Here is a 21,061-nt window from a genome sequence, read left to right on the forward strand (position 1 = left end):
ATAACCCACAAGCTACAGACTTGCGAACATTCACTTCCCAGTAAACTTCAGACTTCTTCCAGGTTAAATGCCATATGTATTATGGTGTTTACATACTTCTTAATCATATAAGATGTGTAAAATGTGCCACCATTTTCATTAGTTACAACCATGCAGATTACTAGGACTGGTGGGACTTACCAGATTACTTAGTTCATTCACTGCTTGTGTGTTGCAATGGCAATCACAAGCAACTTCCAAGCTCTGCTTCTCAGTGGTGAAGAGCCCACACCTAAGAAAGCACATGGCCCAACATCTAAGTGGGTGCTCCATCCCAGGCCCAACAGAGAGACTCAGTGGTAATGTCAGCTGTACGAAGAAGTGAGACCACAGAGTCCCCTTCCGTCCTGTTTACTCGTGTTTGATCTGAACCCTACATACACCCTACTAACACTTACATGTGTACTCCAACTCGGCTTTGGCCTGGACCCTGCTGCCCAGTTTGGTCTCCAGACACTGACTCACCTAACTGGTTTTTCAATCTGTCTTCCTCTCCAATTTGAGGCACTGACCTGGATTGTAGGCCATAATGGTGTTTTTTTAATATAATCACACACACACACTGGCATAATCTAGATCCTGTGAATATGGATAGAATTGAAATCTTTAATCCTTATACACTAAAAATCCCTCACCTTCCATGATCTGCTCTGTACTGCTATGGCTCAGGACCCGGAAATGACCTTAATCCTAAACCTAAAGGCCAATAGAGCCAAGGATCCTAATATTGAGGATTCATCAAAGTTGTGCTTTTTCTGTATTTCTTAAGTTTATTTCTTTGGGGGCGGGGGGGGGTGGGGAGAGAGAGAAAGAGCATGCGTGCACATGCGTGCTCATGAATGGGGGAGGGCAGAGAGAGAGGGAGACAGAGAATCCCAAGCAGGCTCCACACTGTCAGTGCAGAGCCTGATGCGGGGCTCAAACCCATGAACTGTGAGATCATGATATGAACTAAAATCAAGAGCCAGATGCTTAACCGACTGACCTGCCCAAGGCACTGCATGTTATTCCTTTATTTCAAAATCATAATCATCATTTATCAGTAGTGATCCACACCACCAATCATCATTTATTAAACTATTCTCCACTAAGGCATATCATTTAATAACATTTTTACTATTACCCATAAACCTCAACAAAAGTAGTTCATTCCACATTCCATTTCCAGAAATCTATTTTCCTCACTCAAGAGAAAGGAGTAAGTCTGCCTCCTGGCAAGTTCAGAAAGCAAACAAGCACAGTGACTGTGACTATACCCTCAACCGAATGGGAAGTGGCCTCAAGATGAGGAAAAGCATTTGGGACTTACCCACAGCCCTGGTCATTTCAGGAACTGGCAAGAAAAATAGGGGCCATTAAATTGGGAGTGAGTCTTGGAATAGGTATGACACATCTCAGTTGCCAAACATGAAATTGGGGGGAAAAACACACTCACCTGCTTACAGTTTCCTCTGCATATGTCATTTTCTAAGGAAAACAAGGATAAACATGACTGTGAGTTAACGACAGTTATTAAGCAGTACATAAAATGTATTGCATAGAAAACACTAATGCCCTAACATTATATTGTTATTTTACAAATCTATGTTGTTCTTCTCTCTTAAGCAAATAGTTAAAGCAAAGTACTAATGATGCCAAGTTTGTTTTGTGACTGTGGGAATGTCCTGGCACTCAGTCTCTGTTTATGTTTCCAAAAGTCCCTGTGCTCTTTCTTAATGGGCACAGATTAATAGACTTCACTTGCTAATCATTCCAAAAATATCTACAGATTGGAGATTGGTTGAGTTTTACATTAACCTTCCATGGACTTAGAATCAAAGTTTTTTGTGATCTAACCTATTTTTAGAAACTCTCATACTAGAATAATAGAGACATGTGGATAAAATAAATGCTAAATCTGTTTCTTTAGAATTCAGACAGAAAGATACCATGTGTCAATAATTGGATTACTCATTTGGGACATTCCAAAGCAAATTGTCCCTAAGTTTCCTCTAAATTAATGATTTTATTTTGAGGCCAATATAATAAAAAACACAAAGTTAGAAGACGTAACTTCAAGTCCCATTTTCTCTTGCTTAGATATGAAGGCAAAATGCCAAATCTCTCAATATCTCATGTATAAAATGGAAAGACTATTATTCTAAATAACTCTCATATTTATAAATAACTTATTGCTCTTCTTACTCTACAAACTCTCCTAGGATAATCTCAGCCATTCTAAATGCTTTCAATTGTACCTCAAGCCTGATGATTCCGGCAGCAATATTTATAACCCAAACCACTCTCCTTGGCTTCATACCTAAATCAGGCAATTCACATTTGACAGATAGCTCAAAACAACATGTCCAAAAGTGAACTCAATCTCCCCACTACATCTACAAAGCTGCTTCTGTGTATGAGTTCTTGGTCCTAGTCACCCAAACTAGAAATGAGGAGGCTTCCCAGGCCATTCCTTCCTCCTCTCCCACTCCCATCCAACCTGTCACAGACTCCTACTAATCCTTTTTCCTATTTGCATCTGTTGTGCTTCCTTTCTCTATCTTTTGTCAAGTTAGGATTCTCATTTCCTCAGGCAAACAGGAATTAATAGTTTTTCTGCTCCAGTTTTCTTGGCTCTAATTCACCCTGTGGTATATAGAAAACATAATGACTTTTTAAAAATTGAAAACTGTCCTGTCCAATCAGTCTCTGTGACTCACCTACTTATGATGTCAAGAACAAAAGCAAAAGAAATGTAGATAAATTTAAATTTCCTATAAGCTACAGCCCACTGACAAATACTTGAGACAGGCAGAGTATGGCACTTCTTCAGGAATTCTCAACTGTTTTAATGTTAATGTTTTGCTCCTGGGAAAAACAACCTTAGCTTGACAATAGGTAGGCCTCCTTCAGGATCCTGTGAGTCTTCTTTAGCATATGAAAATCTTTTTGCAAACTTCCCCTTGACTCTACATCTCCCAAGTCCCAAGTATATAATCAGTTACTCCTCAGAATCCCAGGACAGCTCTGCCCACAGGTCCTGTTGTTTGTGCTTTTGGTCCTTTTTCCACCAAAGAGGTCTCAAGAATTCTTTCTTGGCCAGGGCTCTGAATCCCAACATTTCCACATCAACAGTTTCCTATCATCCCCTGACTTATCTACACTTCCAGCTTCTAGTCTGATCTCCTGTTTCTTCACACCTACCCTTCTGTATATTGGCCCAAGTCATTCCCTACAAACAGCTGGCTTGTGCTATCCCCTTTGTCTGGACTATTCATCCCAAATTCCTCCTCATTCAGCTAAAGATTCAATCCAGGTCTCATATCACCCCCTTTATCTGCATGTTGTACTAAACAGTCATTGAAAATGTATTTTGAATGCCTTCAGATCTTATCTTCCTAAAAGTTCCACCTGTAAAAAAAAAAAAAAATACCTTCCAATGTAACATCACAAGAGGCTGTTGTTATGCTAATACTAACTCTACATATGCTATACATCATCCTTATTTGCTGCTCTGTCAACTGATCTATCCTATGGACACAAATGAGATGGGCAATACTGAAATAAATATAAACATGTGTAGATATGTGTATGTGTATGTTTTTCAGTTAATAGCTATTCCATATTAGCCACAGCAATTTGTAAAAGTGGTAATAACTGAGAAGGAAGGCCCAATGGTAAAGGGGAATAAATTAAATTAAAAAAAAAAAGAGAGAATTGTGTTTGAATTTAAACTCCAGACCATCTGGTTTTGTAATCTAGAATAAGGAATAACTCTGATGCTTAATGTCCTTATCTATAAATTGGGGGTATTAGTAACTCCTTGTAGAGTTGTTGTTTATTAAATATGCTTTTAATAGGCTTAATGTGTGGCCTGGTACATGGTATATACATAACTGGTAGCTATTCTCATATTTATTAATATTGACCAGTTAAAAATGTAAAAGAAGAGGGATGCCTGGGTAGTTCAGTTGGTTAAGTGTCTGACTCTGGCTCAGGTCATGATCTCAGGGTTCATGAGACAGAGCCTACATCAGGCATTCTGCTGTTAGCATGAAGCCCACTTAGGATACTCTGTCTCCCTCTCTCTCTGCCCCTCCCCCTGCTCACTCTCTCTTTTATTTTCTTATCATGAATCCATGCATGCTACATGAAAAGGGGAAGGTGGGCAGGTAATTTGTCTATATGCATGCTTATTTATCCTTTGTTAAGAATAAATGAAGTCTAAAAGAAGGAAAACATGTAAGCACATTCATTATTAGAATCATATTTATACTTTACTAAACATTTATTTAATGAACTATATCTTCTATCTTAATTAGGATCATTGGCAATTACTCTGAATTGATAATATGCAAAATTTTGGCGAGAGTGTTTGACTCTCACATATTTATATTCTTAGCCTAAATCTTTGTTGAGTATTGTTTCCAAATATTTACATTTGTAAACATAAGCCTGAGGCTCCTACTGGGTTAACAATATTTACTATAACAGCCAGAGCTAGGGATAAAAAGAGTAGGCCATGCCCTATGGCAGCTCCTCAGATAGCCTAATTCAACAACAAAAGTAATACAGGTGTTTGGCTTTTGATCTTTCTTCCTTCAAACCTCAGCTGTGTGTAGGCACTCCTACAATAGTCCAGCAATTCTTCCCTTGTTAGTACACTTACCTTCATAATTAAATTTCTATGTTCCACAGACTGACTAAAATTTGTGCCCATTTCAAATATAGTTGTGTTTCCATCCTCACACAAATTCATCCAGTAATGATATTCCTCACGGCCAGGAGGTCGATCCCAAAACGTCCTGAAGGCTTCCCAGACAGCTTCCTGACACACTGGACAACAGACAAAGAAGTATTTTTACAGAAACTATTTTAATAGAAAGTACTGTGAGGTTCTCACAACAACCACGGACCTGTTTATTCAGATTCCTAAGGCACTCTTGCCCACAGGGTCCATTCTAGAAGAACATAGGAATGATTCTCAAAGTTCTTCTGTTTATGTATGTCCAATTTAAACTTTTCAGATATGAAGAGAATGTGTATTTCCCACTCCCCACTCCTTTCCTTTGCAGAGAGATTTAATTCACTTCCTAAAAGGCACAGTCTTGGGGGTTTTTTTTTCCATCTCTTAAAAAAAAATCCATGTTTGTGCTTTATAAAAGTAGAGATACTGAGAATACTTAAAAAGGCAAAAGAATAACAAAACTGTGGTACATCCATATGATGCAATATATATTCAGTGATAGAAAGAAATGAGTTTTCAAGCTATGAAAAGACACGGTGAAGACTAAAATGCATATTGCTAAGTAAAAGAAGCCAATCTGAAAAAGATACATTCTGCATGATTCCAATGATATGATATTCGTAAAAGGCCAGAACTGTGAAAATTGTAAAAAGGTCAGTTGTTGCCATGGGTTGGGGGAGAGAAAGACAAAGAGGTGAAGCACAGTGGTTTTCTAGGGCAAGGAAGCCACCCTGTATGACTCTGTAATAGTGGATACATGTCATTATGCATTTCTCAAAACCCAGAAGATATACAACACAATGACTTAACTCTACTTAAACTATGAGCTCTAATTAAGAATAATATATCAATGTTGGCTCATCAATTGTACAAATGTGCTACACTAATACAAAATGCTAATAAGAGGGAGAAATATGTGTGTGGAAGAGTGGCAGTATAGGTAACTCTCTGGACTTTCTGCTCAATTTTCCTGTAAACCTGAAACTTCTCTAAAAATTAAAATCTATTAATTAAAAAAAAGATAAAAGTAGAGAACAAACATGTGGTTGCCAGAAGGGAGGGAGATGGGGCGATGAACAAAATGGGTGAAGAGGAGTGAGAGATACAAGGTTCCAGTTATGGGACGAATAAGTCAGAGGAATAAAAGTCACAGCATAAGTGATATAGTTAATGATATGGTAACAGCATTGCCTGGTGACAGATTGTAGCTACACTTGTGGTGAGCACAGCATAATGTAGAAACTTGCAGAGTCACCACCTTGTACACTTGAAACTAACTTATTTTTTAATTAAAAAAATTTTTTAATGGTTATTTTTAAAAGAGAGACAGAGCACAAGTGGGAGAGGGGCAGAGAGAGAGGGAGACACAGAATCTGAAGCAGGTTCCAGGCTCTGAGCTGTCAGCACAGAGCCCGATGTGGGCTTGAACTCACAAACTTTGAGATCATGATCTGCGTTGAAGACAGACGCTCAACTGACTGAGCCACACAGGCACCTGAAACTAATTTAATATTGTGTGTCAATAATACTCAAAAAAATTTTTTTAAGATAGGAGAACTGAAAAAAAAAAAGATTTTCAGGAGAAATGTACTACTATATTAAAGTAAAAACTAATTCAATCTAAGTTATTCCAAAGCATTACATCTGAATAGATGCTAAACAGGCTGCACATTTTGTATCCATTAAGTGTATTGCTATCCTGTAACCATTTCATTGGCCAAATGCCAGACACTGTACACATTAGACAGATTGAGATGGAAGGAAAGAGGAACAGAACACTAAGAGGGAAAGAAGGATGCAAATGCACAGAGACCAGGACTATTATTTTTCATCTCAAGAAAACTGAATGCTTATCCAGTAGCATATTAAGGTGGAGCCCCTGAACTCAGAGTCAGGTCTAAATTCTAGTCCCAGCCTCACCATATACTCAGTTCATAACCACAGGTAACTTACCTAGCTAGTCAGTGCTTCAGTGTGCTCATCTCTCTTTTTGTTTGTTTGTTTGTTTGTTTAAGAGAGAGAGAGAGAGAAAGACAGAGTGAGCATATGCGAGTCTGGGAGGGACTTTAGAGGGAGGACTAGAGAATCAAGCAGGCTCCATACTCAACACAGAGCCAGACACCCAGCTCAATCCCACAACGCTGGGATCACATGAGCCAAAATCAAGAATCAGAGGCTCAAACAACTGAACCATCTAGGTACCCCTCATCTCTTTTATTTAATTGGATAAATGATTACTGCCTTACCTATCTACCTGTGAGAGTATTTTATAAGTCACATAGTGCTACATGAATATCAGTGTTATAACCATAGTGGATTCTGGGCATCTGACAGTTGCTTGATAGAAGATAGTCTAAACCAAAAAACAAGCCTTAAGCTTTAACAGAGAGGAAAATATATGAATATTTAAAGTTTCTCTATCAATTGACTTTTCAAGGTTAAAATGAACCTTTGTTTGCAAACTTACTTTTCTCTTTCAGTGACCTAACTGCATCCTTATAATTGCTTTTTAGAACTTCTGATCCTACAGTATACACCAGAATCCAGCTAAGGCTGACAGCCTGTAGAATCACAGTTCTTCTTTGCTTCATCTTAAAGCTTCCAAATGAAAATTTAGTGCCCACCAGAAGACAATGCAAAGAAGGAAAGTCTGAGTTGGTAAAAACGAATAAAAAATGAACATTTACAACGACTGGTTATGAAATAAGGTGATTCAAAGTAACTATAAAAAATATTGTGAGACTGAATAACCATACAGTAAAGCCTTGGATTGCGGGTAACTTGTTCTGCCAGTGTTCTGTAAGACAAGCAAACATTTCTAATAAATTTAAACTTGATTATTGAGCATTGTATTGCAATACAAGTAGTACACAATGCCTAACATCACATAATCACAACTGAGCCAATGGTTCTCTCTCTCTCTCTCTCACTGTGGGATTATGGGTGATCATCTCTCATGCTCAGACACTTGGGCTCAGGCCGTGGTGTTTGGCAGAAATCAGTGATTTTTCAGACTGTTGGAAGGTGCTCACAACTGGCACTGGTGTAATTTTGTCATTTCAAAGCACCTATGGACAGTCCTTCGCTTTTCCATACAAGAGTAAGCTTAGAAATGCTTTGCTTTGTTCTAGACCAGGCTGCCTGCAAATATAGACTGTTTCCTCTGCTGCATTACTGCCAGTTACATTAAATGCAGTATATGACAATAGTTTATTAATACTGTACTGTAGTCAACATCTGTGCGAGTGCATATGATGAGTGCATATGATGAAAAAGATTTCATTGAGCCAACAGATAGCAGTGGTTCCACCAGTGACAGTGAAAGTCGTCCTACACAATCACCCTCCTCTCTCGTCTCTCCCTCACATCAGCCACAAAGGTTTTTAAAGGTAAGTATAGGTTAATTTATTTGTTCTATTTTGTATTTTCTTCATTATTTTGTATTATATTACAGTATTGTAATCATCTTTATATTAATATTTTTGGCATATGGAATGAATCATCTGAGCTTCCATTATTTCTTATAGGGAAATGTACTTTGATAGACAAGTGCTTTGGATTACAAACATTTATGGAACAAATTATGCTCACAAACCAAGATTTTACTGTTTATCCATAAAGAAAGAAAAAATAAATCTCAATAACCTATTTACAGTATATACAAAAAATAGTTTGAAATATGGAAGCTAATATTGTGAAGGTCCTAAGAGAAAACACAGAAGAATAGTTATATAACTTGAGGATAAGCAAAGATTTCATAGACAGGACGTAGAAAGCGACAATTATAGGCACACCTGGGTGGCTCAGTTGGTTGAGCATCTAACTCTTGATTTTGGCTCAGGTCATGATCCCAGGGTAATGAGATTGAGCTGCACATCTGGCTCTGCATGGAGCCTGCTTAAGATTCTCTCTCTCTCCCTCTGCCCCTCTCCCCCGCTTGCTCTCTCTCTAAAATAAAATTTTTAAAAAGCAACAATTATAAAAGAAAAAACGAAGTTGGGATTTATCAAAATACCAACTACTCATCAAAGACATGATTAATAAAAATGGATAGGCAAAGGATATCTCTGGCAGAAAATATTCAAAATACATATATGACACAGATATTTAAAGAATTTCTACAACTCTCTAATAAGAAGGCAAACAATCCGATTTTTAAACCACATAAGAGACTGGAACAAACACTTTACAAAGGAAGAGATACAAATAGCCAAGAAATGTGTGAAAAAGTGCTATCATTCATTTTCAGAGAAATGCAAATTAAAGCATCCACACACGAATCATTAACATTAAGATAGCACTATCTCCAACTTGATCTGATGCAATCCTATCAAAAAACTATTGTTTTCTTTACAGAAATTGACAAGCTAATTCTAAAATTCATATGGAGGGGTGCCTGGGTGGCTCAGTCAATTCAGTGTCTGGCTCTTGATCATGGCTCAGGTCTTGGGACTGAGCCCTACATAGGGCTGCATCCTGAGTGTGTAGCCTTCTTGACATTCTCTCTCTCTCTCCCTTTGCCCCTCTCCCCTGCTTGTGCTCTCTTTCTCTCTAAAATAAAGAAAAATAAAATTCATATGGAATTACAGTGAATCGAGAATAACCAAAACAATTTTGAAAAAGAACAAATAGATAAATTGGACTTTATCAAAATAAAAAACTTTAGTGCATGGAAAACACCATCAAGAAAGTGAAAAGACAACTCAGAGGATGAGAAAAATACTTTCAAGTCATTTATCTGATAAGAAACTTGTATCTAGAATATATAAGCAACCGTTACAACTCAATAATAAAAAAAACATTTAAAAAATAGGGAAAGATCTCAAGATATTCTTCAAAAGATGATGTTCAAATGACCAAAAAGCAAATTAAAAAATGTCCAATGTTATTAATCATTAGAGAAATGCAAATCAAAACCAGGGCATATCACTTTACACCTATGAGGATGGTTGCAATTTTTTTAAAGGAAAATCATAGTGTGGCAAAGATATAGAGAAATCAGAATCTTACACACTGCTGTTGGGAATGTAACATGGTGCAGCTACTTTAGAAAACTATCTGGCAGTTCCTCATATGGTTAAACATAGAGTTACCATAAGATCCCAAAATTCTATTCCTAGGTACATCCAAATAACTGAAAACAATCCAAACACTCATCAACTAAGAAATGGATAAACGAAAGTGGTATATCATACAAGAAAATCTTATTATTTGGACATAAAACAGAATAAACTACTGATATATGCTACAGCATGCATAAACCTTGAAAACATAAGTGAAAGAAGCCAGTCACAAAAGACCACATATTATATTATCTCATTTATTTGACATATCCATAATAGACAAGTCTATAAAAGCAAAAAGCAGATTCATGGTTGCTTAGGCCAGGGTAGAGGAGCAGGGGAAATACAGGGAGAAGAGAGTGATGACTAAAGGGTATGACATTTCTTTTTGAAGTGATGAAGTGTTTTTAAACTCAGTGTGATGATGGTTGCAGGTTTCTGTGAATATACTAGAAAACCATTGAATTATATACATTAAATAGATGAGTTGCATGGTATGTAAATTATGTATCAATAAAATTGTAAACAAATGTAATTCCCTCCAGAAAGGAGGGAATTTATTCAGTGGCTTTCCAGTTGGGAGCTATGGAATAGCGCCAGTTGGGAACTTGGAATAACAGGATTCAGAACACTTACATTTTGATAGAGGAGGAGAATTGGGGCGAAGTCTGGAGCATTCATCCAGCTTAGAGAGGAGAAACCTAGGTAGGACACTGCAGGCAGTCAACAGTAAAATCAGCCTGCGTCCAGGGAAAGAGGTATTAAGAAGGGCAAAATGCCATCAGAAACAATTGCCACATACTTCACTATGGCCTAGAAGTCAACCTGTTCTTAAGTCCCATCCTTGTCAAACTAAGGCTAAATTTTCATGTAGCCTTTAGTGACTGCTGAAGATAACTTTTTTTTTGGAAAAGATAACTGATCTAAAAATGTCTTTCTTGCAGCAGAGAAAACCTGCCCTGCAAACTGCTGGAGGAAGACAAAATACAGATGACAATATTCTGAATAAGAAACTGTCCGCATTTAATCTGTCTTTAATCCTGTTACTAGGGCTTAGGCTGTGCATCTTATCCAGTACATAGAAATCCATTGTGGAACAAAGTCTTATTTTCTGCTCAGAATAATGGTACCCAAAGCATATGCAAAAGTCAATTTAATGCAATAAGGCAAGAAATAAAGGTATATAAATTGGAATATGAGAAGTAAAATTATTTTTATATGCAAATAAAATAATCATCTATGTAGAAAACCTTAAGGAATATACAAAAAAGCTAATAAGTGAATTTAGCAAATTATAGAAAAAAAGGCCAATATACAAAATACAGTTGTATGCCTCTATACTGGCAAGGAACAGTCAGAAACTAAAATAACACTGGGGCACGTGGGTGACTTAGTCAGTTAGGTGCCCAACTCCTGGCTTCGGCTCAGGTCATGATCTCATGGTTCATGGATTCGACCCTGAGTTGGGTTGTGCGCTGATAGCACAGAGCCTGTTTGGGATTCTCTCTCTCCCTCTCTCTCTCTTGCCTCTCCCCTACTTGTGTGCTCTCTCAGAATAAATAAACATTAAGAAAAAGAAATTAAAATAACATTAACAATGGCATAAAAAATAAAATACATAAATCTGATAAAAAGAGCTATAAGACCTATACACTGAAAATTACAAAACACTGCCAAGAGAAAAATGAAGAAAACCTAAATAAATGGAGGGATGTATCACATTTATAGATCAGAAGACTCAAGATTGTTAAAATGAGAATTCTTCCCAAATTGATCAATAAACTCAACCCAATCCCAATCAAAATTCCGGCAGCCCTTTTTGTATAAGTTGCCAACCTGATCTAATATTTATATGAAAGATAAAGAACCTAACATAATGATGTGAATTTGAAAAAAGAACAAAGTTGAAGAACTTTCCATATCTGATTCAAAGACATTGTAATCAAGACAGTATGGTACTGGCATAAAAACAGGCATACAGATCAGTGGAAGAGAACGAAGAGTGAAGAAACAGACCCACTATACACAGAAGAGCGATTTTTCAATAAAGGTTTATAGGCAAGAAAGGATAATCTTTTTAATAAATGGTGCTGGAACAATTGGCTTAAGCATACGCAAAAATTTAACTTTGACCCATATACCCCATATGCAAAAATTAACTCAGAGTAGATCATAGACCTAAATATGAAACCTGAAAATTATAAAATTTCTACAGGAAAAATAGAAAATTCTTGTGACTTAGGGTTAGGCAAACGTAGATAAAACCAAAAGCAAGCATGTTCCACACACACACAAAAAAAAGGCAATAAGTGTTACGTTGAACTTCATCAAAATTTAAAACCTGTTTCTCAAAAGACATTATTAAGAAAAGCAAAAGACAAGCCACACACACTGGGTGAAAATATATGCAAAATATCTATCTGACAAAGAGCTTGTATTTAGAATACCTTAAGAACTCTTACAAATCTATAAGACAAATGACCCAATTATTTTTTTTGAGCAAGATATTTAAATAAACTCTTCACCAAAAGATATATGCACATGAATGAGCACATGAAAAAGGTGCTCAACATCATTAGCCATTAAGAAAATGCATATTAAAACCACAAAATGATTAAGATATCATTTCACAGTCACTAAAATGGTTATAGTTTAAAAAGACTGACTACACCAAGTATTGCAAGGATGTGGAAAAACTAGAACTCTAAATAAAATAGTGCAGGTGGGACAGCCACAATGGAAAAGAGTTCAGCAACTTCATACGGCATTAAACATACACCTGTCATGAGACCCAGCCGTTCCACGATTAACCAAAAGGTTTTGTTCACATAAAAACTTGAACACAAATATTCATGACCGCTTTCTTTATAATCACCAATAACTGAAAACAACCACTATCCCAAAATGTGGTATATCCATAAAATAGAATACTGCTCAACAATGAAAGGTAACAAACTACTGATACACAAAAAAAAATCACAGATGAGTCTCAAAATAAAAATAATTGCACTGAGCAAAAGAAGCCAGACAAAAAATCAGTATGTAGTATGATTACATTTATATATAAAAGTGTAGAAAATGCAAACAATCCACAGTGATAAAAAAAACTGGTTGGTGGTTGCCTAAGTACTGGGATAAAGGGAAGTGCTGAGGGAGGGAGAGATTACAAAGGCAAATAAGAAAATATTTAGTGGTGACTGGTAAATTCATTATCTTAACTGCATGATGATTTCAAGGGTAAATATATTTGTCAAAAGTAATCAAATTGTATAATTTAAATATGCAGCTAATAATCCACCAAAGTATATACCAATAAAGCTATATTTTAAAAGCCCACCTACAAATATAATTTTTTAAAGTAGGAGGACAGTATTAACTGCATTTAACTCCAAGCAATCTAAGTATCTGTTTAATTTTGCAAATCATTGGGTTGAAGTAAGCAGTTGCTTCTTACTTAAATGAAGATATTTTTCCAAGTTGTTACATCAACTAGCAACTGAAGCCAAATTCTCTATGAAGGAAAAATTGGACAAACCACTAAATTGAAAGAGCTCAGATCTTTGGTTGGACATTGAATGGACCTCTCTCTCCTATTTTCAAACATTTGGTTCTAAGGGCATAATCCAATTATCCCTACAAAACCTCAAGACCTATGTTGAAATATCCATTTCTCCTAATTTTCAAAACCATAAAATATCTGCTCTTCACAAGGCCAGTAACAGCTACATCAACACTGTTAAAATCCTGATGTGCTGTGCCCACCCTTTTAGCTCTGTGAAGTCCCTTTCTAATGATCTCATTCACAGCATGGGTATTTTACAATCAATTATTCTAGGAATGCTTTTATTTTGTTGGCTTCTTTTTCAATTGTATCTCTTGAATTTATAAACACAAGAGCAAAGAAACTAAAAGGTATAACCACATTTTTTAAAAAATAGTTTACTGTCAAATTGGTTTCCATACCACACCTAGTGCTCTTGCCCACAGGTGCCCTCCTCCGTCACCACCACCTCTCCCCCTACCCCATCCTTTCAACCCTCAGTTCGGTTTCAGTATTCAAGAGTCTCTCAGGTTTTGCGTCGCTCTCTCATAACCACATTTCTTAAATGGGTATTTCCTCTTTACCATTTAACCAGCATCTACCTAGATATTCTGATCTATTTATTTTAAAAGAAAAAATTCAGGCAAAAGAAATCACATTTTGGTAAGTTGTGAACTGCCATTCACATTCATCTTTGGTCCTTTATTCTCTACCCACTCTCGTTGGAATTTGCCACTTCTGGCATATGCCCTATACACAAAAGGATTTCTATTACAAAAGCAAAAGGAGCGCTTATTGCTTCGTAATGTTTGGTAATCCCAAAGTATAATCAAGAGTTATAAATACACTCCTTTAAAAAGGTGTTAATACAGTGCCACTTTAAAAAATAAAAAAATTAAATATATGTAAGATCTGGTATTAGTTTTTTAATTTTAAAAACACTTGCTTACAGACTTTATGCTAAGCAAAATAAGTCAATCAAAGACAGACAAATACCATGTGATTTAGCTCATATGTGGAATTTAAGAAACAAAATAAATAAGCATAGGTTAAAAAAGAGAGAGGCAAACCAAGAAACAGACTCTTAACTATAGAGAACAAACCGATGATTACCAGTAGGGAGATGGGTGTGGAAATAGGAGATAGGGATTAAGGAGTGCACTTGTTCTGATGAGAACCAGGTGCTGTAAGAGTTGAATCACATAAATTATACACCTGAAACTAATTCTGTACTCTATGTTGAGTAACTGGAATTTAAATAACTTAAAAAAAAACACTTGCTTTGAAATTAATCAATCAATCAATCGCTTACTTTGGTGAGGGAGGAGGAGGAGGGGAAGGACAAGATGGAGGAAAATAGAGAGAAGATAAAGTAGCAGCTTAGACTAAAGGTTCATAGAGCCCAGTGCATGGAAAATGGTAAGTGCCCAGTAAACATTTGTTGAAAAGAATACGTAAATAATCTGATTTCACTGCCATTTAATCATCCACCTCCACTTTAATTTACTAGCAACACATTCATCATATCACATTGTCTCTTGAGCAGCAAAAAGCAAAGTTTGAGAATCCTTCAAATCTGAGGGACATGTTATGGTCAATTAAGCAATTTTGGTTAGAAAATTTAAGAGAGTAAATTTAAGAAATAGAGAATGAATTCACATAATGAAAAAGTATTCAATCAAGGATAATACTGTTTACTTAAAAATAAAATACTAATTCTGTTGCTTTAAGGTCCATTGTGAGAGGTGCCACCATCTTAGATATAAGGTTTATGTGTACCAACCAGAGTGCAACCAGCATAAATCTGCAGAATGTCTGAACTATAAAATATAGAAATGTATTATATTTTCATGTACATAAAGTAAATTAGCCAAATAGGTAAGTATAACATGGTAAATATATTTTGTGGGTATATTTAGGCAAATTACTTAATGAAGTAAAAATAATTAAACCTTCAGTAACATAAACCGGTATTTTCAAAGTGCTTCAAAGATTTAAGTCATTTCCTCTCTTAACGCAAACTTTCATCTGAAGCGATATAAATACTATACTTTTAGCAAGTCCTTTTTCCATAACTAATAGAAAGATAACATTTGGCTCACTGTCTAAATTATCACATACTTTGAATTTTAACACATACTTTGAATTTTAACATGATATAACAAACATACTAGGATTGTGTTTGAGTTTCATAATGGAGCCCCAAGGTTTAAATGTTCGCTTACCTCGTACTTTAAAGTACTTTACATGGTTTGCCACAGCCTCTGTAACACTTTCATCTGGGCAGGTTTTTACACCATTAGGAAACAGAATAGATCGCCTTCTTCTGAGCAACCACTGTTTCTCAGCTTCTCTGTGGTCCAGAGGTAGTTTCTTTTCAGTAGAAAAAGAAGGCTCTCTGGATTCTGAGTCAGTCAGGAGAAAAGAAACTGCACTCTTGGGTTCCTGGATATCTTCTAAAGATATGTACGTTTGTGCTACAGAGTGAAAGCATAGACAAGTGTTCTGATAATGAATGAAGATACAGAATGAAAAGTAACAAAGAAAAACTGACTTTCGTGCCACATTTGGATTTTGAAGTCAATGCTCAGATTATAAACATGCACGCTTAAGGAGAGGCGGAATAAGTAATCTTTTCTCCATCTAATTCCTATTCATTTCAAGATTCTTGGTTATGAAAATCAACTACATATCCCATTTCAACACAAGAAATAAGCGGAAGACTGAAGCAGAAATTACTAATGAAGAGGAAAACCAAAATTGTTAACAGGGATTTTAAAAGTTTACATGAAGCAATATCAAAACTTAACACAGTAGTATTTGATTCAACTTCCTACAACAGTATTATCAAATAATGTTATTTTTAATGAGAATACACTACAGATATAAGGAAAGATAAAAAGTACATAAAGATTTTAAAATACCTGTTAATGATGGAAGGTTTCCTTCTATCACGACAAATATCAAAATAACCAGAGAAATCTTCCCCAAATGAGGAAACATAATCATTTGGGCCAAAATCAAAGGAATAAAGAGAGGCCAAAATCCTTGAGCACCCCAAAAAAAAGCCTTGAAACTTCCAGTAACAAATTATTATAGAAAAGGTCTAACATGTAAAAGTTTACGTTTGAGAACTGACAACCATTCCAAAACCATTATAAATTAACTTAAATAAAAAGGGTGTCCTTTCAAAATACCTCTCACTTCTTTTCTGAATTAAGCAGCATGCCATGAAAGCAGAAGAGATAAACTAATTAGAACAGATTGGGAGAGACAATTTCTTTGTTCTAATCTAGTCAGCTAAGCTCTTTACGACGCTTTCTTTGCCTTTAACAGGCAGTCCACTTAGTGTTTCACACATAATTCACTGAGTTTTACAATTTTTCTGAAGCTATTAGTTGAACCTGATAGACTCCACATGTTCTCTGGGTTCTTCCAAAGCCCAATGATTTATAAGCCCTATGATTTGTAAGCCCATATTCACTATACCTATCGACTTCAGAAATACAGAGCTACATACAAAACTAGCTCTAGTTAGTTTTGTCATAGTTACTATCTTGTAAATCTCTCTCCTTGACAAGAAACTTGAAAATCTTTGGTTATAACCACTTAATGTCTTCTTCCTTTTATATAAAATGGGAAAGGAATATAAAGCTAACTCATGATAGAGCTGTTGTGAGGATTAAATTAGTTAATACACAGAAAAGGCTTTGAATAGTGCCTGGCATATACTAATCATACAATATAAATGACAGCCACATGCTGTGTTCCTTAATTAGTTATTAAACAAGAGGCCCAGAATGTTTATGTACATGAGGAACTCTTAACCGACAAAGAATAACTGTTACCACAATGGGACTAGACAAAATTCTTTGTATTAGGGCAGTTATTTTATCAAATAAACCTAGCAGAAAGCAATTAAATTAGTCAAAGTCCCTATGGAAGCTCGGATTTACTATCAAATAGCACTGGATTTACATCTTATGTCATGTGCCGCTGGAGAAGTTCTCTGAAAAAAAAAAGTTTTGTTTTTATTATTTATTTTTGAGAGCACAAGACAGAGTGTGTACATGCATGAGTGGAGGAGGGTAAGAGGATATGAAGCAGGCTCTGTGTGTTGACAGCACAGAGCCCAACGCGGGGCTCGAACTCACAAAAATGTGAGACCATGACCTAAGCCAAAGTTGGACACTTAATCACCTGAGCCACCTAGGCGCCCCTGGGGGGGAAAAAACTTTTGTAAAGATTTCAAGCACATTTCTCTTGAGCATCCTAAAATAGTCCTGACCCTGATCTCTTCAGCCATCAAAGGGATGCACTCATTTTTAAGAGAAGAGACCAGGTAGGTGGGTGTAGACCATACCAACACAAGGAAGCCACATACCCACAGAAGCTTGTCTTTTAGCCGCTCCTGGGCAAAGTTTCCAAATTTCCAGAAGGTCAAGTTCAGTTACAAGAGACTCTAAAGAAGGAAGGAAAAGCCTATGTTTTCCAATAAGGTTTTATACAGTTTGGTCAAGCAAGTCTTCAGAGTATGCAAGTCCACTCACACTTCTCCCAGTCCAGATATAGTTCAACAATTACAGGTCATTTTCACAATTAAAAAAAAAACCACTCAATACAGATGGCATTTCATATTTATTTTAGTTCAATACATTTCCAAATAAATATTACTGAAAGAAGGGAAACCCAAGATAATTTGCTATGAAGAAAAGCCTTAAGCTTGGTATTAAGCCAAAAGCAATTATGGCATAAATGGATAATTTTATAGAATTAAAAAGTAGGTGACAGTGGAAAGATGAGGACAGCACATAGATTGGAACCAGGTTAGAAATGGCTCTGTATGACATAACCCTATTTCCCTCATAACATAAAAAGAAAACAAGCTGATTATAAGAGGAATAAAACTTTTCCTGAATCCTAGTTAAGTAATTAGATATAACCCCCCCAAAAAGCTAACACTTTTATTTATCTCAAGAGTTATAAATTAAAATAGTATTATCTTCTCTAGGAAGACTTTCCCTGTCCAGTGACAACCCTCTTACTATCTGTCTTCTACATCTCTCTCTCTCTCTCTCTCTCACACACACACACACACACACACACACACACACACACACAGACAAACTAGGCTGAACTCCCTCCTGAGCCCCCAAGAAACACTATGACCAGTTTTACCAGCATTATTAAAACGATTCATACTGCCATTTCTCCCATTAGCTATAAATGACTCTGGAATAAAAGCTGAAGTTCATTGTTTTGTACCTAGCAAACTGCCTGCTAATAGTACATGCTCCAAAAATGTCTCCTGAACAATCGAATTAACTATACAATTGTTAAGGAAGAAAGAAATTAACCTAAGCATCAATTATAGGATATGCACTGGGTATCATAAATTTAACAATTTATTTCTAAGAATGTCTCATGGTTCTTAAGAAAAGAAAATTACACCTTAATGAATTGGAAACATGTTTAATATAAAATGTTGATATTCTCAACACATTATTTCCACATGAATTTAGGAAAATGAATTTTAAACAATATTCAAAACATGATAAAAGACAGTGTTACCTTTGGAAAACATACAAACAAAAAAGTTAAGAAGTCATAAGAAGATGTATTACATACTTGGTTTCCCAAAGTTAGATGTACAAAATAATTAACAGTCATTTTTTAAATCCCCTCCCATACACACACATACTGGGAATGAAAACATGTAATTATAACCATCTTTATGAGAAATCTCCAAAAGACAAATATTTAACAATATAAAGATGGTGACAAGATTAACGAAAATTGAAAAATACTGAGGCTTAACTGACAACTTCAAATTCACATGATTTTGAAATAAAATTTTAGCTTTATCTTAAATTGCCTTTGCTTCACTGCTATATATACATTTAATAATATAAATCCAAGAGATACTTAAAACAGAAGATTAAAATAATATCCTTAAAAAACATGTTTTTTATCTGAGAAAATACAATATAATTGTCCCCTCAAAATTTTCCTGATAACATTAAAAGGTTGTGAAGTTTTAATCATATATAATACCACTATCATCACATGAATTCAAAACTTTTACCTGAACCTTTAATCAAAACTTATGCTTCATAGGGATCAGAAGTCTCTAAAAACTACAATTTAAAAATATAAAAGCAATTCAGGCAATCCGGCTTTGCAGATAAATACTGGGTAAATAGCTATAAAATTATATATTTAGTTCTAACAATTAATAAATAAGATTTTAAGGATATTTTTAATTAAAGTTATGAGGAAATCAATTTTATCTTTCATACTTACAGAAAGTGTGTACATGTATTCTAGCATATGAGAATAGAAGTCAATATTTATATAGCTATTACCTCAAAGAACTAAGTTGAGCTATATATGTAATTTTTAAAAACCTCTTTTGGGTAGCTAAATTTTTTTTGTTCCAAATTTCATTCTAAACGAATGAACTAAATTCCCAGATCCCCATATATGACGAGAAAAGAAAAAGAAAACATGTAACAATCACACCAGAGTAACAATTTCGTTTAGCAACTGAGAAAAATAAGCTGCGCTTTGAAAGAGTTGATTTTAATCATCTTCCTAACATCATGTCTTTTTTTTACACTATTTAGAAGGGATGCCGTAAATGGCATTTTCTGAAGCCTTAATACTAAATTCTTCTTTAAAAAAAATACATAGTATTCATATTGCATGCTAGAGCCGCAAAGAATAGGATTACAAGATAATGTGACTTGTCAACAAATGTGACAAGCACTGGGGCTGGCACCAGGGAGGACCTAACTTCCCTCAACTCCCAGTTATATGGAAGTACAGATCACACAGTTTTATTATCTACAAAAACGTTCCCGCATTTACATATGCTATTGCATAATCAGAAGCATATTTAACCAGAAAAATATCAAATATTTAAGAAATTTTAATTTCTAATAGGTTTCTCTATATTACCACCATTTTCCACTGCATCTATGAGACCCCAACGATCTAATATTATATCTTATTTTAAATAATGTTCAATGACTTATAAAACTACCACAAGTTATTTTCTTCTCTGTGAGCGGACTAACACAAATGCTGGTAAGCGGCTTTCCAGTAATCTTAAAGAACATCTGTGTCATGTTTGTACAGATTAACTAGCTACTGCTGCCCTTCTGTTGCTGTAAATGAAGTTTCAAAATGAGCTCTCGAATATCTTCCCGTTTGGTCTTTATTACATGACGAGGAAACCATTTCTCCAAATGAATTGGAAGTTCAAAATTAACAATAGGATCCTAATGAGAGATAAGAAAATTAAATCACCTCAGCAGTAAAATTCAAACTTGTTTTAATTTCATTTTACAAGAAATGAACAATTTCTAACTATTTTTTTAGCTTTTTATTTTCCTGCTAAGTCATCTCTACACCCCACATGGGGCTCAAACTCATGGCCCTGAGATCAGGAGTTGCATGCTCTTCTGGCTAAGCTAGCCAGGCACCCCAAAACATTGCTAACTTTTTTAAATAACAGCTTTACTGAGATAGAATTCACATACTACACAATTCACCTAAAACTATACATTATCTTTCCTCCCCGATTATATCGTAAGTTCCAACTGTATACTATAACCCTGACATGCTGAAAGTACCTTTAAGAATTCTCCAAACAAGTGACACCTGGTTAGCTCAGTCAGTTAAGCGGCT

General features: G+C 35.5%; 2 protein-coding genes across 5 annotated transcripts in view; both read right to left on the minus strand.

Annotated features, from left to right (window-relative positions):
- Nucleotides 1-16,378, minus strand: part of IMPG2 (interphotoreceptor matrix proteoglycan 2) — a 76,950-nt gene extending 60,572 nt beyond the window's left edge. The window contains exons 1-4 of the mRNA XM_029938698.1: nt 16,294-16,378; nt 15,595-15,846; nt 4,688-4,854; nt 1,475-1,506 (exon numbers count right to left, since the gene is read on the minus strand). Coding sequence (XP_029794558.1) covers nt 1,475-1,506; nt 4,688-4,854; nt 15,595-15,846; nt 16,294-16,378 — 536 coding nt within the window. The remainder of the gene's footprint in view (nt 1-1,474; nt 1,507-4,687; nt 4,855-15,594; nt 15,847-16,293) is intronic.
- Nucleotides 16,379-18,825: 2,447 nt separating this feature from the next.
- SENP7 (SUMO specific peptidase 7) overlaps nt 18,826-21,061 on the minus strand; it is a 177,723-nt gene continuing 175,487 nt past the window's right edge. For all 4 annotated transcript variants that reach the window (XM_029939204.1, XM_029939202.1, XM_029939203.1 and 1 more), the window contains one exon: nt 18,826-20,652. In XM_029939204.1, the coding sequence (XP_029795064.1) occupies nt 20,515-20,652 (138 nt within the window). In that variant the 3' untranslated portion in view covers nt 18,826-20,514. The remainder of the gene's footprint in view (nt 20,653-21,061) is intronic.

This window comes from Suricata suricatta, chromosome 5 (assembly GCF_006229205.1).
Source record: "Suricata suricatta isolate VVHF042 chromosome 5, meerkat_22Aug2017_6uvM2_HiC, whole genome shotgun sequence".
Lineage (NCBI taxonomy): Eukaryota > Metazoa > Chordata > Mammalia > Carnivora > Herpestidae > Suricata > Suricata suricatta.